The sequence below is a fragment of the Trematomus bernacchii genome, unplaced genomic scaffold (genome assembly GCF_902827165.1).
Source record: "Trematomus bernacchii unplaced genomic scaffold, fTreBer1.1, whole genome shotgun sequence".
NCBI lineage: Eukaryota > Metazoa > Chordata > Actinopteri > Perciformes > Nototheniidae > Trematomus > Trematomus bernacchii.
In genome coordinates this window covers 6,654,118-6,678,712 of record NW_022988066.1, presented here as the reverse complement: position 1 = coordinate 6,678,712, position 24,595 = coordinate 6,654,118, and the positions used below count along the sequence as shown (strand labels likewise).

The following is a 24,595-nucleotide window of genomic DNA, read 5'->3' as shown; positions in this document are numbered from 1 at the left end:
TAGGAAACACACGCCCCTCTCCGCCCCTGCCGCTAGACAGGTGGTTGGACTATATGCCTTTTTATTCTCGCTCTTAGAATAAAACGTATCTGTTGACAGCACGGAAGAGTCGGTCGGCGCGAGCGCGTCCCCGATGGACTTCCAGCGTGTGACCTCCGCGAGCACCGGGCGCACCGAGAGAGGAGGGGGGCAACAACCGAGAGCCCCGCCGATCTACAACCAAATGTTTTCCGGCGAGCTGCTGTTCACGGGAGGGGGTCTACCGACAGAGGAATGAGATGCACAAGTAAAAAGTTGACACGGTTTTGGTGGGAATTTTCATTTGAGAGGAGGCAGCAGGAAGGTTTCTGACTATCCTCCGGTGTGGAAGTTCCCTGGGGGGGGTTCATTATGGCTTCAGGCGCCGGTAAGGCTGCTCAGCCTCTCGGGCCAGGCTCTTCCCTTAACGGGACTGCGGCAGAGTTCCCGAACATCGAGCAGGAGCTGTACGACTACCAGATGCACAGCAAGATGTGCAAGAAGATCGCTCAGCTCACCAAGGTAAGAACCTCCGGTGGCACCGGGAGAGTCGGGCTGATGCTGATCTGAGATTTGCCTCACTAGTATCTGCCCATGCCTAGAAACATAGTAAAGCTGCACAGCCAATCGAGAAGGCGACCTTTAATGATCCTGGGATAAATTACATATGACTGGGACACCTACAGAAATCACCCTACATGGTTATGGAAAGATAATTTGTTTCCATATGGATTACAAAGAAAAACAAATACTATCCTTAATAATATTAATAATACAAATAATAATAGTTACAGGAGAATAAGGCTATAGGCATTAGTAATATACATGTAAGTAAATATTGCAGCATTATATATATACATTGCCTCAACACCATTATAGGCTAGATGTGCACTGTGTTACAAATCATCAACATCTCTTGGGATAATGATTTGAAACTTGGATCAGGGTTCATTCGTCTTCGTGACTGACACAGTAATCAGACATGAGCGATCCGTCAGAGCTCTAGATGTTGGCTGCAGGTTTTCAGCTCTTGGAGAGCCAAACCTTGCAGGGAGGCAATTAGTAACCTACTGGTGTAGACTAATTATCAGTTGATTTATGGATTATCTTCACCATGCATTGATTTATAATTCATGTCAGATGGTTGAATAATAATAAAATGAAGAGAACATTTCAAAGATTGCATAAATGCCACAGCCCAAAAGGATGTGTCTTTGTTTGACACACAGATAACAAGGTATCAATGGACAGGGATAAGAGCAGCAACACATCCACATTAAAGAAGCTGTAACCACCACATTCTTTGTAACAGAAATGCATTCACTGGGTTATCCAAACATCTTTTATCGTTATTATAATCATGTCTTTTTAGGCATGAACATCTGCTGTTTACCCTCCACACACAGTGTGAGTGTGCAGGCAGGGATGCTTGACAGCTGCAGCAGCAGGAGCAGTATCTGCTCTTTTCATACAGTAAGCATAGCTATATGGGGATTCTCCCTCTCTCTGGTGAACAATAACGCTTACAGAAGCAGGGCATGACCCATCGCTTGTTGAGCTATGACAATTACTGATGACTGTGCAGTTTGCATCCTGTCCTATGGGTTCACCTCTGTGCAGCCAATAGGTGTGTGTGTGTGTGTGTGTGTGTGTGTGTGTGTGTGTGTGTGTGTGTGTGTGTGTGTGTGTGTGTGTGTGTGTGTGTGTGTGTGTGTGTGTGTGTGTGTGTGTGTGTGTGTGTGTGTGTGTGTGTGTGTGTGTGTGTGTGTGTGTGTGTGTGTGTGTGTGTGTGTGTGTGTGTGTGTGTGTGGTGTGTGTGTGTGTGTGTGTGTGTGTGTGTGTGTGTGTGTGTGTGTGTGTGTGTGTGTGTGTGTGTGTGTGTGTGTGTTCGTTCCTATGTTTAATTCAATAAAAGCTGCAGATCAAGGCAATTACTAACAACTATAAAAACAATATAGTTGAATCTGCCAATCAGTTTTTAAATTAGTCAATTATTATTTTCGTCTAATCTTTTCATTAACAAATAATATGTTGTGAAACTGTGTCAGAATAGAGTGAAAAATGTCCTTCACAGTTTCTCCAATTTCAAGGTTATGTCTTAAGTCTTGTCAGTCCAAAACCTAAACATGTAAGCCTAACATAATATGAAGCTGAGAAAAGCTCTCATATTTGAGAGACCATTTTTGCATGGAAAATTACCTAATCGAATATCGAATTGATAATTTTTCTGTGTATCTAATAGTCGATTATTTTATTTATTATTTCAGCTCTACTGCATTTGAGCTTGCATGTGTTGTAAAGCTTCTTCTCAGATGCACACAAACAAAGATGACACAGATGAGGGGTCAGCACTAGTGTCTTTGCTTGTTAGGGGGATTTGCCAGCCTCGTCCTTCTACCTCTCCTGCCCTCTGCTCCTTCCATCGCTATGAAAAAGAAGCCTGGACTGATGTCTCTCTCTTGAAACTCTATGCAAGCCCAGTCAGCCCGCTTTAGCTCTCTGATGGCCGCAGTAAAAACAAATCCGAGACCCAGTGCTGATGAAATATAAGAATCATCATATCGGATATTTGGTGTAAGCATTTTTTCAGAGCTTTGGGATGCTGGGCATGTGAGACAAAGTTTATTTGAGTGTTTTGGGGGCGGGGTGTGGAGTGGAGAGGAAGCGGGAAATGGGAAATGGGTCAGCTGTGGTAACCTTATATATTTATTAACCCCTGCTCATACACACATTCATGCACTTGCACTTTACACACCTCCTCACGTCTGGCTGTCCCTAACTCCTCCACTCACCCATCCACAGTTATGCTCGACTTGCACATCTCCCTTCCCCCCCGACTCTCTCTGCTGAAAGTGGGTCTACCCTGGTTGAATGGGTACTGCTAAAGATAAACCAGCAGCACGTCGGAGTGTGTTTACGCGGCGGAACAAGCCAATGGGAAGAAAGCCGCGCTGACCATGTCAGGCCAGCTGTTGTGAATGTTCACATAAGCTTGTGTGTGAACAGACATGCACACGCTCACATGAATACACAGAAGAGAGTAGTCTCTTTATGCGACTCACAGAGATCAACGGTAGCATACTAAAGTGTGTGTTTGTGTGCATATATACGACAGCACTTTTGATTGGCAGCTCTAATTCTGTCTATGTGATTTCCTGTACTTATCTAGCTTACACTGTCTGTCACAATGTTCCCTGCTTTGTAATCCAGCACAGCCGGTTCCCTCTTTGATATGTGTGGAGGTATGGGTGAGTGTGTGTGAAGGACTGATGTAAGTGTGCATGCTTGCTTGTCTCTTTGCCTAAGCACTCCTCTGTGCACCAACCATTCACTCCTCATCTCACTCCAGTTTCAAAATGCCTCATCACAGGTCTCCTTTACAATGTAGAACCAAATATGAATTTCATGCTTTGCTGACTATGTAGTTGTTGTCAATAAGCACGGGCACCAGCTTGTGAAGATACATGAATAACATTATCGATTGGCAGGATCAATATGGGGATCTCGAGACAGGATTTACAGTAGCAAGTGTCCATACTGAGTGAGCTGCCATGCCAAGTGTCTTGAGAATTTACTCCAAAAGCTCAATCCAAGTGTGACACCTTTTACACTGGAATTTAAAAGAGTGTCTGAACATGGGCTTTAAACAATGGCAAGGCAATGTCTAATGTCTAAAACAAAGATGCCAACTGATGATCCCTTGCTTCGGCCTAATGCTCGTGCATTAGCATTTGCCATATATTTGTGTCAGGGAAACAGCCTAACAGCACTACACTGTAATGGCAATTGGGCACATTGGAATATTCTCAACCGTAAAGCAGAGTCATTTGAAAATGAAATGTCAAATCATTTAGGTCAGAATGGAAATAAAAATGGAAATCGATTATTCCATTTAAATTTGAACTTAGACTTAAAGTATGCATCCACAAATATTTTGATATTTACATTTTAAAATTCAAATTACATTTGGAAATTGGCAGCTATAATGCAGCGTTGTTCTGTCAGCCTTCAATTTATTTAGCAGTTTTAGTTTTAAATGTCCTTAATTTGCTTGGCTTGGTTTGGTGGTTCTGAGGACTCACTGATGGGCTTGTTGTTTAATTTGAGGAAGTTACAAAGTCAAGTTACAAAGTATTTTGTGACTCAATTTTAATTAATCGCATAAGGGTGTAAGGTTGTTGATGGGGATGGTTGCTAAATTGTCCTGTCTTTATCTCTCCTGCTAAATGTTCCTCTTATTTTCCTTGCTCTCACACTCAAACTGGCATAAGAGAACATACAAGAACAGCTCTCTCACACACACACACTGCCCTCAGAGTCTGTCCTCTATTCGTGTCCCCTTCAGTCTTTTGAGTCATGACCCTTGGTTCACGAGCAAAAATGCAGGCACAGTGACGTTATTGAGTATCTGGTGTGACATACTGTACAAGTGTTATACTGACATGACAGAGAGAGGGGGGTTTGTGATTAGAATCTTGGAAGATGTCAAATCCATCAACGATAGCTGTCGTTGAATTATAAATAATACACCATAGATTAATGGAGATTGACAATGTTGAGACCATGTTAGTGTAAGTGTGTGTGTGGGTCTGTGTAAGAGAGAGGAGGACACACACACACACACACACACACACACACACACACACACACACACACACACACACACACACACACACACACACACAGAAGGAATGTCCGGCAGTGCTGTGCCAGCTGGGTGCTGCAGACAGAGAGGCGTCTGGGTAAAATATGAGCCTATGTGTCCCCTTCCTACACCCATAAACATGCACACACAAACACACACATACCTCTGAGGGTGGGTAAGTGAGCCATCAGGGTCAGTAGACGCATACGATGACACTGTAGACATGTCGTAGAGGGTAAAGTGAATAGTAGGGAGAAACGGGCCATATTTCAGGTGTTAGTCACAGACTATATTGAGAGGAGGTGGAGAGATGTCATATGCGACCGGCAGGAGAATCACCGCAGGAAGCCTCAGTGCCTGGACTATATTAACTCACCGGACTTTGGTTACAGTAGATGAACACTGTTTGTCAGTGTTGCTATGTAACCTCTATTATTTGTGTTTGAGGATTAGTGTGTTTCCATGTCAGTCTGTGTCAGTGTAATATTTGTTATCAGAAAGCTGCCAGCTCTAAATATTGGCTCCATAATGTCTGTGTTTGTGGAGAAGTGCTGGTGTCAGTTTTCCTGCTGTTTGCGAGTTAGATGAATAAAGAGGAAACAACCCCGCAGAGGCAATCATCTGAATCCACGAGGATGTAAACTGTAACAAGGTCGAATTATACTGAGGATTGTTTTCCAAAGAACATTTAGTTAAGAAAGTAACATTAAAATACATTACATTACATTACATGTCACTTGTTAGACGCTTTTATCCCAAGCGACTTACATACTCAATACTGTGGGCAATCCCCACAGGAGCAATTTGGGGTGAAGTGTCTTGCCCAGGGACACAACGACATGCTGACTGCAGTGGGGTTTGAACCAACGCACAACCCACTGCACCACACGTATACATCAACAAACAATGACATACTGTACATTTAGATCCTGTTAGTGATGTAAGAGGTAAAGGAATGTGAAACCTTGAATAGAATCTGAAATATAGTCCATAAACAGAAGTGTTTTATACTCAATGTGTGCTTACAAATCAAATGAGGAGGCTAATTTTAATCTTTTCTTATCAAAGAGGAAACATCTTTTACTCAGCCTCCAAATAAATCTTTCAATGTCAGCTTAAACTCAACAATGACTGGCGGTTTCAGCTTTAAATTATTCTGCAGTTAGTTCCAAAAATAGAGACAACGCTTCAAGAAAGCCCTTCTTCCTCAAGCTCTTGACCTGAAGGACAGAAAACCCGAACATTTTTCTGCTACTGTTAAAAACAAAGAAGAAAATATTAATGCAGAAAGCCTGAATGGCCTAACAATACTTCCGCATTAACCGAAAATACAAAAGAGCATTTAATAAACATGGACATCTTTGATGTGCAATTCCTGGGGCATGTAAACTGTAGGAGGCATGTAACAGTATGAGATACGAACATATTCAAAGATGAGTTAAGGGAAGTGGTGCCGACCTGTTCCTCAAAGAAAAAGACTGACATATCCCTCAAAGATGAGTTCAAAATATATATTTGGTTAGAATTGTGCACAACTGTGTCATATTTCCTTGTGTGTTCTTGATGCTCTCCAGGTGATTTATTCTCTGAACATGAAGAATGAGGAGCAGGAGGCGGCCTTGCTGACCTTGAGCCACGTCCACCACGAGGAGCTGCACCGCATCCTGGTGGAGACATGTCACGAAGGGGAGGGGTCGCTGCTGAGGACACGCCTCCTCGAGCTGCAGGACTCCCTGCATGAGCAGCAGAGAGCAGGAGCCCAGGTGTGTGGTGTGTGTGTGTGTGTGTGTGTGTGTGTGTGTGTGTGTGTGTGTGTGTGTGTGTGTGTGTGTGTGTGTGTGTGTGTGTGTGTGTGTGTGTGTGTGTGTGTGTGTGTGTGTGTGTGTGTGTGTGTGTGTGTGTGTGTGTGTGTGTGTGTGTGTGTGTGTGTGTGTGTGTGTGTGTGTGTGTGTGTGTGTGTGTGTGTGTGTGTGTGTGTGTGTGTGTGTGTGTGTGTGTGTGTGTGTGTGTGTGTGTGTGTGTGTGTGTGTGTGTGTGTGTGTGTGTGTGTGTGTGTGTGTGTGTGTGTGTGTGTGTGTGTGTGTGTGTGTGTGTGTGTGTGTGTGTGCACTTTTACCCTCTTGATCAGGAGATAGACAGACCTCCCTCAAGGTCACGTTGTATCGATGTATTTTAATGTGTAAACAGCACATCTGAGCCGCCCCTCATGTGACCTACAACAGTCAGATAGCCTGCGACTTTACCCGGCCATAGACCTCATCCCTAATTTACATGCCTCGCACCACAATAAAACATTAACATGAATCATAAATACCCACATGAGTTTCTTATGAGCTCTTTGGAAACAGAATCCATCTAAACAATTAAAGAGATAAAAAATGAATACCTACCATTTAAAATAAATTTTGAAGAGTGAAGCCACGGTTTGATTGTAGAAAACTGCCGGGAAATACATCGCTGTATGGAAAATATTTGAATGACTGCACTCTTTGGGCTTTGTTTTTTTGAATTTGGTGACCAATCACAATCCTGGTGCAGTGCAGCCTGGGTTATGGGCTAGAAGAAGATGAATACATTGGAAGTAGGAGGAATACATTATTATAGTTGGAGCAGGCCATAGTTCAACTAATGCAACAACTGTAACAATGCAATACACATAACATCGTGTTGAAGTCTTATGCTGTGTCCACAGAAAGTATTGGAAAGTATCAGATCTGTGAAATTCATACATCACCAGTCTGTCTCTTTGAATATATAACATAACATCGTAAAACTGCAGGCAGCCATCATATTTATAGTGTTTTTCTGAAGTTAGTGACCATGGTATTAGCATACTACCACAATCCTCCAGGTAGAGAAAGTATTAGACTTCGGTCATATCTTTTCGTAAAGCTTTCCTGATAATTACCTTCTACGAATAGTTTACCTGCAAAGTTATGAAGAGATAACAGACCTGCAAAATAAATACCTCCTCCTTAGCAATCTTATATTTTTCTGGAGTCTTCACTGCATATTATAACTAACGAATGCTAGTTAGGTGAGAAGCTGAATAAAGGTTTTGATCTAATCTACAGTGCAAGCAGGGAATAATGTTTTGCTACTCACTGAGTATGTCAACAGTGTAGCTGATAAACCTTTGTGGCCTTTAAAAAAAAGTTGTTTCCTATTTCCACTGTTCATTTCAGTGGTTCGAGCAGTTCCTGCAGATCTCATTGAGATGAAATGGTACACCTTTTTTTGCATTGTAAATGTACCACCAACAAAAATATTTGAAGTTTAAGATGTTGTTAGCATTTATGGTGTCTTCAAGAGTTTGACAGATTTCCATAGTGTTGTTGTGAGTAAAGAAACAGTTTATTTGAACAAATGCACTGACTAATTCTAGCAGTTCTAAAGGAAGGCTGTCTAACCAACTGCTAAGGATGCACACTCTTAGGGCAGTGACTTTGAATGTTAGTGCAGCGTGTAACACATTTTCCACTCCGCCTCCAGGTACAGGCAGACTTTGAGTGCTTTCGGATCCAGGCGGAGGAGAGGGGACGTGAAACTGAGGCAGAGTTGAGAAAAAAGTTTGAGGAGAGGCTCCAGGCTGCAGAGGAAGAGCTCCAGGAGGCCAAGGCCCACATCAGTGATGCTCAGGAGGAGAGCCTGCGGTTGGGCAAAGAACTCGAGAAGACCATGGAGCAGATCCAAGAGATGGGTGCCAAATGTGAGGCGCTACAGAAAGCAGCTGATGAGGAGAGACAGCGGGAAGAGGAGCAGAGGCAGAGGAAAGACGAGGACAATAAGAAAGAGAGACAAACGGAGAAGCGGGAGGACTCGGAAAGAATGAGAGCACTCTTAGCGGAGGTAAAAGTGCTGAGGGATCAGAGTGTTCGAGCGGACGAGGAGAAGAGGAGAGCGGTGAAAGAAGAGACGGAGCAATGGGAGCAAAAGTTGAACGATCTACATGAGGAGCAAGAGGAAACGAGGAAGAAGATGGAGACAGAATGGAGGGAGGAGCGGCAAAGGTGGGAAAAGAGGGAAGAAGAGGAGAAGAAGGGGATGCACAGCGCCCTGCGAGAGAGAGTGAAGAGGGCGGAGGCCGAGGTGGAGAGTCACCTGGAGAGGTTGGCAGAGAGCAAGAGGAACACAGTCAAGCTGCAAGAGCGTATCCAGGTACACACAACACACACACACACACACACACACACACACACACACACACACACACACACACACACACACACACACACACACACACACACACACACAAACACACAAACACACACCACACCCATCATCCTCTCAGTCATAATACAACGAGAATGCTGTGAAAAATGGAGGTAAAAGGAAATTGAAATGTTGCAGCTTCCTGTCTCTGATGCACACGGCTAATGATTGTGTTGATGGGAAAGGGAGCGAGGTGGAGGCAAAGAGAGAGTGGGGGGGGGGGGCGATTTGCTTGTCTAACCACTGGCTGCCCTCCCTGAGTGCTATTCCCACTGCCAACTCTCTGCTAATGAGTAGTTTGAGCAGGATAGATTCGCTGCACCACCACCATTACCACCTCACGGACGAGCATTAAGAAGCCCTACGAGAGCTGGCATAGAGCTGACATAAGCCCGCACAGCAGACCATTAAAGGCTCATAGCCGGGAGAGATAGCTCCCTGACTCACCACATTTCATCCCCCATACTGCCCTCCCCTTCTCTCTAACTTGCCTTCTTTTCTATTCTTTCTCCTAATCTGTGTCAAAGTGTCTGTGAGCTTCTCTCTCTCCCTCATCTGTCTTTTTTCCTTTCTGTTCCCTTGTGCTCTTTGTGAAACCCACACTCCTCTGCATCGCCCTCCTTACTTGCCCTCGTGCCGTACTTCCTCCCGGGCCTCCGTCCAGGACCTGGAGGAGGAACTGGAGCTGGATCGGAGGCGAGTGTCCGAGGCCGAGGGCGTGGCTAAGCGGGCGGAGGAGGAGCTTGGGGTCGCCAAGGAGAGGCTGCTGCTGCAGGAGGACGAGCTGCAGAGCAGAGCAGGTAGTCTGTGTCCGTCCTCTTACCTGTCCTCTTACCTGTCCTCTCACCTGTCTGCTTAAGAAAGCTCACATCGGCGAAAATCAGCTGAGCTCAGTGCATTTCCATGATTCATTCTGACTCAGCGCTAATTAAGTTTTCACCTCACGCCATTATAATATATACAGAAAATGCAACAAATGCACATTATTCATCCTCCGTAAAGGCAAACAGTTTCATCAAAGTGTCATCGTACCTAGTCAGCAAGAACGCCCTGATTTTTATTTATTGCACAAGAACGATTTTTTGTTTTAGGCGCTTCCTCATTCCGTATGGGTCTGCTGTAGGTCCATTCTGCTTCTATTATGCATAATCAATCAATACGTGCCTGTGTTCACTATGGGTGTTTGTTGGTGTTTATTTGGTGTGTGTTCTGTTTGTGTGTATCAGAGGAGCTGCTGAACCGCGGGGGCTGTGAGGTGTGTGTGTGTACTGAAGTGGAGGAGCTGAGGAGCCAGGTGAGCCGAATGCAGAGCAGGAACAGAGAGCTGGAGCTGCAGAGCAGTGGCAGGAACAACGACCACGCCCGGCAGATACGCCAGGTAAAGAAAAGCACCAACACACTTAAAGGGGACCTATCATGCAAAATGCACTTTCTTATGTCTTTTATACATAAATATGTGTCCCCGGTGTGTCAGAAAACTCACAAAGTGTCAGAAAACAAAACCCTCTCTCTTTTCCTCCGTACTCACATCTCTAAAAACGGGGGTACAACGGAGCTGATCCAGATTTGCTGCCAATATGACGTAATATCGGAAATGTGGGCTGGCTTTAGACCCACGGCCCTATCAGAAACGGCGCTATCAGAAACAATGAGCGACGTGTTTTGGAAGTAATATGGTCTTTGTTTACATTAGCAAGCATCGCTAACACTCAGAGCTAAGCTGTACTGGAGAGAGTATGTATAAAAAAATCTGGATATAAAAAGGTACCCACCTTGTGGTAAACCCGCAAGAGAAAAAGCATTTGAGATAATGTTTCAGAAATAATCCTTGATGTGGTTTGGAACATGATATGCCGTTTATTCACGGCAGCCTTTAGCTGAGTATCTCGGTAGAATTCTGAGCGGGCATTAGCGCCCCCTCCTCTTTTTATTTTATTTTTTTCAATTTTTGAAAAGCTACTGACCCAGGATCAGCACTTTTCTAACAGGGCTGAAATAGAGGGGTATGAGGCATGGCTAGAATGGGCGATCTGTTTGGTATTTTGAGCAAAACACTTCATAGATATGTTTTTTATAAATTGTTGTATATCTGAGACCTATAATATATGTCTAACAATGGTATAATAGGAAACCCTTAATGAAGAGCTGCTGTGTTGAAAAGGATTGTACAGTGCTGCTTGATAAAGTGGCCATTGAGCGTATGTTGTGTGTGTTGACAGCATGCTGAGGCGCTGTCCAGCCTGCGCTCTGAGATGGTGAGGGCCCAGACGGAGGAGCTGCGTCGAATCCAAAAACATGCAGACGACGAGAGGGACAAACTGCAGAAGGAGGTAGAAAAAGAGAGAGAAACCGTACAGAAGGAAAGGGAACAAGAAAAGAATAAGTTTGAGAAGGACAGAAACAGACTGCTCAGAGAGAGGGAGGAGGAGAGGGAAGAGGTGGAAGGTATCAAAGAACGTCTGAGGAGAGAGAAGGACGAAGAGGTGGACCGGCAGAGGAAGGAACTGGAGGTCGAGAGGGTTCGCGTTCGCTCACAGTTGGACAAGAACATTGAACAGGTGGAGGCGGAGAGGGTCAATGTGCAGCAGAAGCTGGAGGAGGAGAAGAAGAGATTGGTGGAGAAGGCTGAGGAGGACAGGAAGCGGTTGAAGGAGCAGGTGCGGAAGGCGATAGAGGAGGTGATGAGGAGGCACGCGGCCGAACTCCACAGCGTCCAAGAAGCTCTGAGCTCAGAGAGGAAGACCAACCAAGAGGTCAGCGTCCCTCACTCATAATGGGGGAGGTTTACTTAATTTTCTTGTCTGAGCATTTAAAGAGCAGGAAGAGGAACCAGTAGTAAAAGTAGAGATTTTTCCTATTGTGCAGTGATTTCAAAAATGTCAAAAGAGCCTGCTGTGTAACTGTGGCTGCCAGCTTCTATCGGCTTAATTATTTCAGTTTCAGTATGATTTGGGGTTTAATTACTTACTATACAAGGACATCGCTGTAAGAAATATTTTTTCTCTTCATCGTCTGACACAGTTGCAACATATTACAAAAAGAAAAACGTAGAAACTCTGTTAAGCGTTCACAGAAATAATTAGGTTACGCCTTAGCGACCCCATGTTAGCTGCATGTCATAGGCGTATAACGATAACGAGGTCAACAACAAAGTGAATAATTTATATTTTAGAGGGGCTTAAGAAATAACATCTTAAATTAATTAGCAAGCAAAAAGCAAAGATCTGAAAAATCCAAACAATGTGTGTAGCTTTAAGGTTTTTTCTTTCATGTACTATATTGTAGATATCACAACTCCTTCACCACTGGTTTTAAAGAGCAGCCTTAATGAATATTTTTAAAGCGTTTAAATGTAGAAATATAATGAGATTTTATCACATAATTGCCTGCTCTGTGAGCCTTTTATTAATGTGAACTTCATCATGACAATTGAATAATTAGGCTTAGTAATAAGAAGGTGATACTAGTATAGTTGGGTTAAAGTGCTATAAAGGAGATAAGTTGTGAATGTAATAATGGTGATGACACATTTTCTTGGAAGATGTGTGCACGTTTGGATGAACAGAGGAGGAACGCTGAGGAGCTACGCAACGAGCTGGAGAGGGACAGAGAGGAGCTGAGGACAAAACTGAAAGATGCCTCCAATGAGGTCAGAGGTTAACGTATACAAAATGAGCATTTCTACCAGTGAAAAATATGTGTGGTAATATGTGAAATTAAAGCTCCTCTGCTCTCAGACCTGTAGGCTGCAGTCAGCGATCGAACATCAAGACAAGAAAGAAAATGGGGCCCCTGAAGCTGCAGCCTCGTGTGGACCGCAGTGCTCTCGTCAGGAGGAAGAGCTCCATCAGACCCGGAGTCGTCTGGCACGGACGCAGGAGGAGGGAGAGAGGCAGCGGGACAGGCAGCAGAGAGAGGTCGCCTCCCTGAGAGCTGACAAACACCGGCTGGAGGAGAAAGTCCTGGAGCAGAGCCGACTGAACACGGAGAGGAGTCTTCTCGACCAGAGCCAGCGGCAGACTGAGGACCGGATCAGGTAACAGAACAAACAGCAACCTGCCAGAACTGCTTAGGCTTACATTACAAAGCCTCGGCTCGGATTGTAATCCCCCCCTGTCATCCTGTTAAAGAGCACTGGGGAAGATCAAAGTTGAGAAGCAAATCATTTCTATCGTGGCTCATAACAAACAGCAGCCGGCTGTCCTGTTTTAAAATGGGCAAGCAAAATTCAGAATGATATATACGTAATTGGCAGGGGGGGTTTGTGGATCCCCCAGAAACAAATTGTAATTCAAAACAACTGTCTTCACCACTTAACCACTTGGAGTTAATCAAGACACAGCCACCTGGTTTAGCCTATATTAGTTAGATTGAGGGTGCCATGAAAACTAACATACCTTAAAGTTTAAACATTCCTCATAATGAAATTAACCTGGCACAAAAACAGCCAACTATTTCATCCACCTACTTTGCAAACGTCTTGTTTTCACCCCTTAATAATCCTGTCTGATCATCAAGTTAACGTTAGGGGAGCTGGCTGGCAAACTTAGCAAACACTGACTACAAATTAGTTCAGCATTCGCACAACACCACAGTACCTTAAGCTCATATAAAGTTTAGCTAGTGTCAGTGTGCCAACAGGGTTCATTCAATATGTGAAACTATCTTTTTCTATGTTATATTTTCACTTCATGATCACAGTTAAGCTAAAGTCAACAATCAGCGACAGGTTTAGCTTGTTTTAGTCCGTTTTAGTAATGATCATTGGAAAAGGCTGCATCTATTTGCATGGATTATGATGATGTGTTTTTTTTCTAAGACAATCACTGATTTAGAAGAAATAACCGTTTCCCCCAGGTGGTAAATTGGTGTATACCATTAGGGTATCAGGTTCAAGGGTCAGTGGTTCAATCTCCTGCCCTGCAGTTAACACGTTGAAGTGTTGACCCCAAATTGCTTCTGTAGGCATTTCTATGGCATTGAAGTGTTTGCTTTGGATTAGAGCGTAAACTAAATGTAATGTAGTGCATTAGCACTTCTTGCTCCATTGCTCGGGTGCCAATGCCTGCAGCATCTTTTCCTCTCTTACATTTGATCATTTTAATTAGAATGAGCTTTATTGACAGGTAATATGTTTTACCAGTAAAACACATGACTAGAAATAAGCCGCAGTGATAACAACGATTCATGTTGATAAAAACAACAGTCTCAGTACATAAGTGACAATTAAATCAATACCACAATCCAATATAAACTCTAGCTATAATGGTTTTCACAATTAGGCAATTATTCCTGTCTTGTCTCATATCATGATTCAACACATCTTCTGTTTCATTACTGTATAAACAGGCCGTAAACAGCAATTCCTTTTATTTGAATTGGTGTAATTAATCTAAAATAACCTTTAACATGCAGGTTTCCCCTCTTATAAACGTATGGTATCATTATTGTTGTCTATTCTTTAAAAATAGAAACATGACTTTCCTGTTTTGAGAGGTTTCTACTCCAGAATTACTTATTGCTTAATATGAAACAGAAAACAAGGTTTTATAAAATTAAAGCTATGAAGGAAAGTGAGAAATAATTAGGTTACTACCACATTTATGAAGCTTGAAACTTAATCGTTAGAAGCCCCAAACAGTGAGAATAACAAGAAGAAATAAGTAGAACATTTGCATGTAGGTTAACTCACTTCTGGTTGTGATGCACGCCTGCAGGGCAGAGTGTGAGGATCGTCTCAGAGCGGAGTTCAGGATCGAGATGAATGCCGCCGTGGCAGAGAGCGAACAGAGGTGGCAGAACAAAGAGCAGGAGCTGCAGAGCCAGATATCTGAGCAGCAGAGTGAGCTGAAGTCAAAGGTGGGAAACCTTCAAACCACCATCTGTGATCCCTCTTCAAAGTACCTTCCGACATGCTGATTTCTCTCTCCTACAATAATCTCATTATAGCTTGATAAGCAGACTGGATTGCTGTTTAGTTCATAGTTAATCGTTTTAGTATCTGAAAGAAGAGATAAAGATGTGGGCAGTAAACCTGAGGTCTGCCACTGTTCCAGACTGGCATTGAAAGGTTCTTAAAACCAGATTAACTAAAGTTATCCAGTTTGATCCACTAAATGTTTTTTTGATAAAGTCAAGTTTGCTACTTAGTTGTGGACTGACGAAGAAATATACCTATTAGGATTTATCTGAGCCGAGTATGCTGTTTTTGAAATGCTTGTTATGGCCAAACAACTATTCAAAACCAACAGATAATTATAAAGCTGGAACAAGCTAATTATTTGGCATTTGTTCTTAAAAAAAAAACCTAAAAAACGGGTTATCACATTTTTTGCCAATTACTCTTCTGACAATATGTTAAGGGTCAGAGATGATTCTTCACCTTTAGTTGCCTTCAAAATGATCTTTAGTGTATTTATCTTGGGTTATACTGCCTGACCAATCAAATGTGTCAAACTCCACATATTAGATTTTGTAGTAATGATAAATACTTCCTGTGAAAGCTGTTGTATAATGACCTCTGTAATTCTGAGAAAATAACTCTGACCATATCACCTTGGTGTCTGAAAGTCTGCTAGGTGACGCTTTAAGGATATAGGAGTTTACCAGAGAGGAAGGGTCTACCACTCTTCCTGCTTTTGTCCTGAATGTGTGGGATCCAGTGTTTTGAAGCCCTGCTTCAGACTAAAAGTATGGATATTTGAGTTGCATCAATTGAACTGTTCTCCAACTTAATGGAAGTGCAAATGCTAAATTGCTAGAGGACTCTTTTAATTAGTTCCATAAGTCTATTTTGTGTGCACAATGAAGTGAGTTATTTATTTATTTTAATAAAGCTTGTTTGAGTCTGCACATTCTTAAACAAAAGCAGCTTCTCGCATTTAATTCCAAATTCATCAATTCAGGATTACTGCACACACACAAGAGCCTTAAAAATCCTTTGCTCACAATTTTTCTTGCCAACACAGGCGGAGCAAGAGAAGGAGTGCCCGGGAGAAAATTGCCATGGCAACCCTGAAATTGACAGGCTTAGAAAAGAGGTCCAAGACACCAAGGAGATAAACAAGAAACTGAGGGATCTGCTGCAGGTACACTCAAATCATTTCTCTGTGATGAATAATTAAACAGCCCTGATGAAAGCGCTGCAGTGAAGAGGCACCGTAATGTTCTCCTACCAGAGTGTGCGTTTCTCTTAATGTTAGCGAGGGGCTTCTGTAACAAACGATGTGTTACAGGAGCCCCAAACCCAGACTTCAGGAGAGGAGAGGCACAGTCACGCCAAGGCTCTGCAGGCGGTAGAGAGACAGGCGAAAGAAGATCTGCTGTCTGAGAGGAACAGACTGCAGACAATGCACCACCTGGAGCTAGGTATAACACACACACATAGACTCACACACACACACACACACACACACACACACACACACACACACACACACACACACACACACACACACACACACACACACACACACTCATACGAACACATAAACAGGCATGAGCATTAACAAACATACACATACAGCTCTGTGTAACACACAGAGCGATTTACACATTGAGATTATGAATTCAACAGTGAAGTTGCTATTGCCATGGATACACTTCACCATGGCAACAGCAGCAGAAGTGTACCTGTTACAGTGGGCCAAATGTATTTTGTTTTCTGTGTGTGTGTGTGTGTGTGTGTGTGTGTGTGTGTGTGTGTGTGTGTGTGTGTGTGTGTGTGTGTGTGTGTGTGTGTGTGTGTGTGTGTGTGTGTGTGTGTGTGTGTGTGTGTGTGTGTGTGTGTGTGTGTGTGTGTGTGTGTGTGTGTGTGTGTGTGTGTGTGTGTGTGTGTGTGTGTGTGTGTGTGTGTGTGTGTGTGTGTGTGTGTGTGTGTGTGTGTGTGTGTGTGTGTGTGTGTGTGTGTGTGTGTGTGTGTGTGTGTGTGTGTGTTATATCAGATAAGCAGCGTGCAGAGTTGACCCAGCAGCACACAGAGTGGAGCAGACAGATGACCCAGAGACACATGCAGCAGATAGAAGACCTACAAGCACAACTACAAGCACACACACAGATGATGGCTCTGCAACAGGTAACACACACACACACACACACTGCGTGTAGGAACCTACCGGGATGGATGTGCCAGCACGCACACAAACACACACCTCTCATTCACACATCATTTTGTCTGTGTATCTTTCACTTGCATAATATAATATTATATCCAGGGGTGCACATAACTGGTACGCAGGTACGCATGCGCGGCAACAATCTGAAATGCGTACCGTCACATGTGTCACAAAGCGCATTTGCGTACCGACGTACATGTGAAGCTTTTCCAGAAGGCGGTTAGAGCCCCGGACGACAGAGTCGGTCTCCGTGTGCACAGACAGGGCTGCTGCTAACATCGGTCTGTACAGCAGCCCTGCGCTAAAACAGCTGATCACAACGTGCACACTCTGTAGCTCCGAAGCTCTGTACTCCACTACCACCCCCCCCCCCCCGTTGACAATTGCGAAACGCTGTACTCCACTACCACCCCCCCCCCCTCCCCGTTGACAATCGCCCAGAAGTTGGAGTACCAAACACTGACTCCAGGTACTCATCTGAGTACCTCACTGAGAAAGTTGTGTGCACCCCTGATTATATCTAACACACACACACACACACACACACACACACACACACGAAAATGAATACATGTATTTGACAAGCCATTTCATAATCAACGTCTTCATCGTTCACTTGAATAAAAACCTCCACGGCTCTGAGAACACAGCATAATGCTGCTTGAATCTGAGAATAAAGGCAGATGGTGTGTGTGTGTGTGTGTGTGTGTGTGTGTGTGTGTGTGTGTGTGTGTGTGTGTGTGTGTGTGTGTGTGTGTGTGTGTGTGTGTGTGTGTGTGTGTGTGTGTGTGTGTGTGTGTGTGTGTGTGTGTGTGTGTGTGTGTGTGTGTGTGTGGTGTGTGTGTGTGTGTGTGTGTGTGTGTGTGTGTGTGTGTGTGTGTGTGTGTGTGTGTGTGTGTGTGTGTGTGTGTGTGTGTGTGTGTGTGTGTGTGTGTGTGTGTGTGTGTGTGTGTGTGTGTGTGTGTGTGTGTGTGTGTGTGTGTGTGTGTGTGTGTGTGTGTGTGTGTGTGTGTAGGATCTGAAGCAGCAGAACCAGAATCAGGTGTTTGAGAGACAGCTGGATGAGAGCCGCTGTGCCATGCTGGAGCTGCAGAGAGAAAATACAGCTCTGAAGAAGCAATTAAAGGAGAGGTAAAGGAAGTGGTGATGTTGTTTCAACATCATTCATGAAAATAATAACTATTTTAATTATCTGTTCACCTTATGATATTCTTTGTTTATGTCAAGAGAGCAGTGAAAAATCATTTTTTCCATAAAACCAAAGGGGGCGTACAATAGATTGTTTTATACAATCAACCGTCCAAAACCAAAGATAATCAGTGTAATGTTATAGATTAGATTAGATTAGATGTATTGTCCCCAGGGGCAAATTCATTTTCACAGCACTGTACACAGTATACATAAAATATATAAACAACAAACAATGACACAGACAACAACAGATGGCGTCACACATTTAAGACAGAAATGACTGCCGGAACCAAGCTTTTTTCAAAGGATGACAAGAAAAATACAAATAGTAAATCAATTCAAAAAAGTAGCTGCTATTTAATTTACCTATTCAATGTTTCATACTGAATTGCAAGCAACAACTTATAGGAAAAGCATGACATATTTGGAAATACGCTTATATCCTTTTTGCTGATAGTTAGAAGAGAAGATCACTACGACTCTCAGCTTAATGAGATGGAAAACCAGGCGAAACAGTTAGCCTGGCTCTATTATCTAATATCAAAATACAACTATTAATACTTCTAAAGATTAAAAACATTGGCTACGATTTGTTGAATTTCCGGCAGGCTTCTTATATTATCTCTGCTTACTAGATGCTCATTTATTTACTAAACATTTAGGATCATTTTTCACTGAAGAAATGTGTTTTTCATACCATTAAAATTAGTTTTCAGGTATGCCATCCAGTGTATGACAATGAATTGTACAAATGCTTTATTTTCTGTACATTTACTTTACTTTTTGTAGCGATCTATTCATAAACAAGTGGAAAGTACACATAAACGATATAGAAAACAGTACATTTGGGTCAAATTTCAGGATCACTTTTTATCACAATTGTTTTATTGCATTAAGTCAGCCATTTCTGTTATTTTCTTCTTTTGTCTTGTATCCCCTTTCTCGTATCAGATCAGTTCAGGAGAATCCTGAAGCTGAAAAGAAAAAAGAAGAGGAATGCGTAGATTTGCGGATAAACAGAGACGCCCAGCTGGAAGAAGAAGCACAACGTTTGAAGGAGGAAGTGGAGAAACTGAGGGTGGAGATGGAGAAATTGGAGGAATCTCAGAAACACTGGGAGGAGAGGAAAGAGGAGGATGTAAAAGAAGAGGAACCAGATGAGGAGAAGAAGAAGGAACGGGAGGAGGACAAGAGGAGAGAGGAGGTGGAGGAGATCAGGAAGAAGCACAAGAAGGAGCTGCAGAGTCTGGCGTCAGAATACAGCAGCGCCCAGACGCACCTGCAGGCGCGCATAGTGGCCTTGGAGAACGAGTGAGTTGAGGAGGGACATGTGGAGATACAATAGAGTGCGCAAAGTTTAAAAAGAAGGACGGGTATGTGAGAAAAGTGTGTGTGTTTGTGTATATGATTTAACTGCAGACTGCGCGAGCGGGAGGAACGGTGCAGGAGGAGGGAGCCTCGGACCGACGACGTGCAGCTCGGGAGGCTCCAGGAGAGACTGACCGAGAGAGACCAGCTCATCAAACGACTAGTGGTGAGAGAACACACACAATACAAATGTACAAGTAAAGGTTCTGCAAAAAGGACGCTACATACAGTAAGGTAAATTGCATAAGTGTTTGTAGGAAATGCATTTTAAGCATTAACATAAAAGTACTGATTTTGTCTGTCTGACTGATATATTATATGACATCATTAGATACAAAATTTCGAGTTTTTCCTTAGAGGGAATCATCTTTATTTTGTCGAGCTTTTATCAACTCAAAGTTGTGTTTAACAAAAAATGTGTAAAAACTCTATATAGTTTGCATTGTGGTCAATATTAGTTACTAATACTTCAATGCTGTCAAATGAATGTAGTTGAGTAAAAGTATCATATTTATTTATTTCAGAGATATAGGAGTGACATTTTTATAAAGAATAAAATTGAAATATTCAAGTAAAGTACGACAACATGAGTATACTGTAGTACTTGAGTAAATATACTTAGTGACTTTTCACCTCTGCTCCGAGTAGTATTTTAGTGTTGTGACAAAATATTTACACAATGAATTAAAAAAACAAATGTCAGCAATTTGGACACAACGACATCATCCAGAACAGTCTACTGTAATGCAGCCTTTCAAACCAGGAAGATATGCCATATTGCAATATTTAAAAAGAAAGTGGTGACTAAGAGATTATGTAAAACTGGGGCATTTGAACCACTGACTCAAATCAAATAGCAACAGTACCTTAATTTATCATCAGCGGTCATGTATGCGTAGGAAACATCTTTTCAAGTGCCAGAGTGCTGTGTCTACCATCTGCGTGGCATGAGGCAGAGCAGCACACAAGTAAAGCCTCCAGACACAGCTCTAATACCACAACAACAACAACAGCACCAACTGTGAATGAGGCCAATGAAAGCCCTTCTTCGTCCTCCTTCCCTCCAGGAAGAGCGGCATCAGCTGCAGCTCCACCCTCCTGTTGCCGGGGACAACAGCACCCTCAGGCTTCGTGACAGCAAGTCCCGCCCCGGAAGCGTCACGCCAACCATGAGGGTGAGTTGGTCTGCTCTGCTCGTGGACATAATCATCAAAAAGAGCCTCCTTCCAGCCAGAAGTGCTCACTGGGCCACAGCCAAGTTCCTCTCTGACACACTTCCCACTCCACAGATCAGCAGTCTGTCGCAGAGACATACTTTCAATCACTGATAATAACAAACATATAACTTAGCCAGCAATAATACAGCATTTTCTTAAAGAATGAAAGCTTGGTTGCTTCAAATAAATAATTAATGATGTAATCTTGAACCATTTGACTTTGAATAGTCATCTTAAAGTGTATTTTCTCCGGCTGTATTTATGAGCTTCAATGAAAAGGATGCTTCTGAGGCTGCAAATAAATGTATGATTCAGTTTGCATTAACTTGCATTCGTTCATATTAGTGTCTGTTATGGTTAAATTATCACAGACCATCTGTTGTGGTTAATCTAAGCAGATTGTGTAATTCAGGCATGTCTTCTAAATAACACGCCACTAAAAATGCATTTATTATTAAACTCACACCCTGTGCACACTTGAAAGATTGTTGGTAAATACTTTATTTATTTTTTGACGGCTAAAAGATGCTTTGGTCAGTTTGGATTTAGAAACAAAAGTGATCAAAACAAACCATCATGAAGTGTGACCTACTTCTGTGGTGACTATTTATATGCTCATATTGGGGCTAAATACACACCTTCCTTTCAAAGACGCAGGATTAAGGTTTTGTTTTTAACAATGATTTTGGTTTAGGACATGGTTAATTACCCTGCAGGAGTTTCTTTTATTTGAAGCTTTTATAAAGATTTGATACTTCTTCCTTAAAATAATATTAAGACTCATATGAGTTCAAGCTGATCACAGCCACTGTTCTCCATAAAATAAGGAAAGATCAAACAGCTTGCAGACTACAGTGGGTGAATGTTTGATACTCATAAAATAAAATGTTGGGCTGCGTATAACTTGAAATTCACACTTTCCAGCCTATCCCTCACTGCCACCTGAGCAGCTGAGGCTAAAATGCTCTCTCTCCATTTTAATGAGATTATCATCTTATCAATAAAAAGTCAGTTTAAATGAATTACATATACACAGCAGTCACTACATCTTGAACTTGATGAACCAGCCATACTGCATCTAAAGAAAAATTATATTTGTAACTTCATATACAGGTCAGAAGTCTGTTGTTTAATTAAAAAAAGTTATTTCCACCCACAAAATATGCAAATAATGTGTTTGTTGAAAACTTTTTTCAGATGTGGATACATATAATGTATTATATGCTACTAAGTATTCATGGTAACAAGACAATGTCAAATGTAAGTTTTGATCTATTTTTATTTGACAAAAGAAGCATATAGAATATTAACAGCCTTATATTTGAATTAAATTCACAAGAGTACCCTTTTTCTTTTATGTGTTTTAGCAGTCAAGAAAACAAATTACACTTTTTTTTGTGAGTGTTAAATTGCAAAATGTAAAGCACATAGTTATACAGTTTTTTCTTTAGTACATATCGTGCAAGCCTGTAAATGAGCTTCTTATTTAAGATTTGTTTTTATATTATTTAAGTGTAACTGACCAAACTTAAATATTGAACATACTGCGTTTTTATTTTTCTAACACCAACCTGAACCATGCTGTGATCGACTATGTGTGAATTTGTCCTCCGAACAGAGGAAGCGTGTGGAGTCTCCTCCTCGGGTCAACAGCATCCCCAGCGCCGCTTCATACGACAGGAGCATCTTCGTCCCCCCCTCCTCATCGTCGTCTTCCTCCTCCTCCTCCTCCTTCCATCAGCACTCCTCCTCCACCCTCCCCCACCAGTCCACCTCCCAGCCCCAGACCACCACCCACTACTCCACCTCCTCTCTTCCACACAAGCACTCCTCCCTCTCCCTCAACCAACATTCCTCCCCCTCCCTCCCTCGCTCCACCAGATCCCGGACGTCCTGCATCCCCCCCACCCCGGCGCCCACCGCCCCGCTCCCCGTCTGCCCCTCGCCGCAGACGGGCATCCGCTACGTGTCGCCTTCCTGCCATGAGCCACAAGCACACCTACAGGCCCAATCAATCAGGTCATTTCAATTGAATATCTTTGCTGTCAAATCCATAAAGGGAGAGGTGCGAACTAATGACTCCAATAAAATATCAACATATCGGCAAACTGTCTTATTCAGGATGGGATACCACAGTCACCTGACACCAAAAACATGGCCACATAATTACGAAATCCACAAACATAAACATGAGAAAAGTGTTGTTTCGTATTGTCTGCCATTTTTTATCTTGTAAATCACTTTGTCTTGAAAAATGCTATATGAAAAAAGTTTATTAACATAATTGGTATATTATGTACACACTCTCACACATCTGGAAACTTAGTTTTAAATTGTCTCAGTTTTTCCTTCTATTGGATTTCAAGTTGACTGGCCTGACTTATCATGAATGCATCATAGAGTGCAGCTTAATAGATTCATATACCCCAAGTTTTAAATTAAGCATGATGCTTCAAACATAAACAGAATGATGTATTAATCATGATTATTTTTAAATCAATACATGTGTTTTCTTCTGTGTTTTGTAGAGGCCCTTACCTGGAGCAGAGGGGGACAGAGGGGCTGAAACAGGAGTGGTTCACCAAATACTTCTCCTTCTGAGCACAATTACACACATTGACACACACACACAGCAGCTGCAAGTACATTTCCTCGTATACAGTTCATTGCTTCTTATACACATCCGTTGCTTCCCACATACTACACACACACAAATATATGGGCTCATCACCAGCAAGGCCATCTCAAACATTGCCTCAAAGCTCAACCAAAAAGTGCTTCTCAAACACATGCCTGACCTCTTCTCTGAACATAGGCCTGTTGGATCTTGTTTGTATAGTTTGAAATGTCTCCATATCCTTTTTTTTAAAGCAGTCTTCCTTTTTTTAAATGCAACCTTTGCTCTTATCTCATCACATGATTATTCCAGGCAAACATACATTTTCTTGAAATCAACAACCAAGTGTCTCCGAGTATGGAAGCATTCGACGTATTCAATCAAGATCCTCCTCAAACGGACACACACGACTCACCATACCAAAATGAAGCTTGTGTCAATGCAAAAATGTATGATAATCTTACTGAACAAATTGAATAAAATATTTTGTTTTGCAAAGGAAAGACCAGGTTTACATGCACATTTTAATCATAGGTATGAAATGACCAGTACTACCCATGGTACTACCAGTATAAAAACATCTATGTGTTTAATTTTATATGGCGTAGTGAATTTTCTTATTAAACTTATGAAATAACCAGTTGGGAATGTCTTTTTTTTTTATCAATACAATTTTAACTGCATACTGATAACTAATATAATCCTACTAACAAATGGATATTTGAGTGGAAAAATTCAAGATTTAACATGTACCTACAGTCGTATTGTTTTATATAAAATATACTTTATACAATAGGAATGAGCTCATATCTGCAGACAAATTGCTCATGCTCTAATCTCCTTAAAGCAGTCATGTGCATTGACTTGCAACATTGTCCACAATGGCCGAATGCACCACAGCATAAATACTATTTTTTAAATGTATTTGTCATAACTCCTAACTAACCGAAGATAAACTTCACTGACCCCAAGCAACTAAAAAGGTCTCGTTTTTTTTGTGCAAATTAACAACACGGTGTATTTAATGAATTTATGTTTTGAAAAAATAAATACACTGAAGAAATATATTAACGCAACATTTTTGTTTTGCTCCCATTTTTCATGAGCTGAAATCAAAGATCTAAGACTTTTTCTATGTAAACAAAAGGCCTATTTCTCTCAAATAATGTTCACTAAAGTGTCTAAATCTGTGTGTGTTTCACTGGATAAGAGG

General features: G+C 42.2%; 1 protein-coding gene across 1 annotated transcript; it reads left to right on the top strand.

Annotated features, from left to right (window-relative positions):
- The first annotated feature begins 115 nt into the window (after positions 1-115).
- On the top strand, positions 116-24,392 carry fam184b (family with sequence similarity 184 member B). The gene is made up of 18 exons (XM_034120341.1): positions 116-540; positions 6,238-6,426; positions 8,156-8,821; positions 9,540-9,675; positions 10,102-10,253; positions 11,095-11,628; positions 12,417-12,524; positions 12,613-12,911; positions 14,593-14,734; positions 15,844-15,963; positions 16,111-16,243; positions 16,819-16,949; positions 18,005-18,120; positions 19,132-19,491; positions 19,588-19,714; positions 20,616-20,723; positions 22,384-22,784; positions 23,294-24,392. Exons 1-18 carry the CDS (start codon positions 391-393, stop codon positions 23,364-23,366), a joined length of 3,945 nt encoding a protein of 1,314 aa, XP_033976232.1. The 5' UTR covers positions 116-390; the 3' UTR covers positions 23,367-24,392.
- Positions 24,393-24,595: the final 203 nt, after the last annotated feature.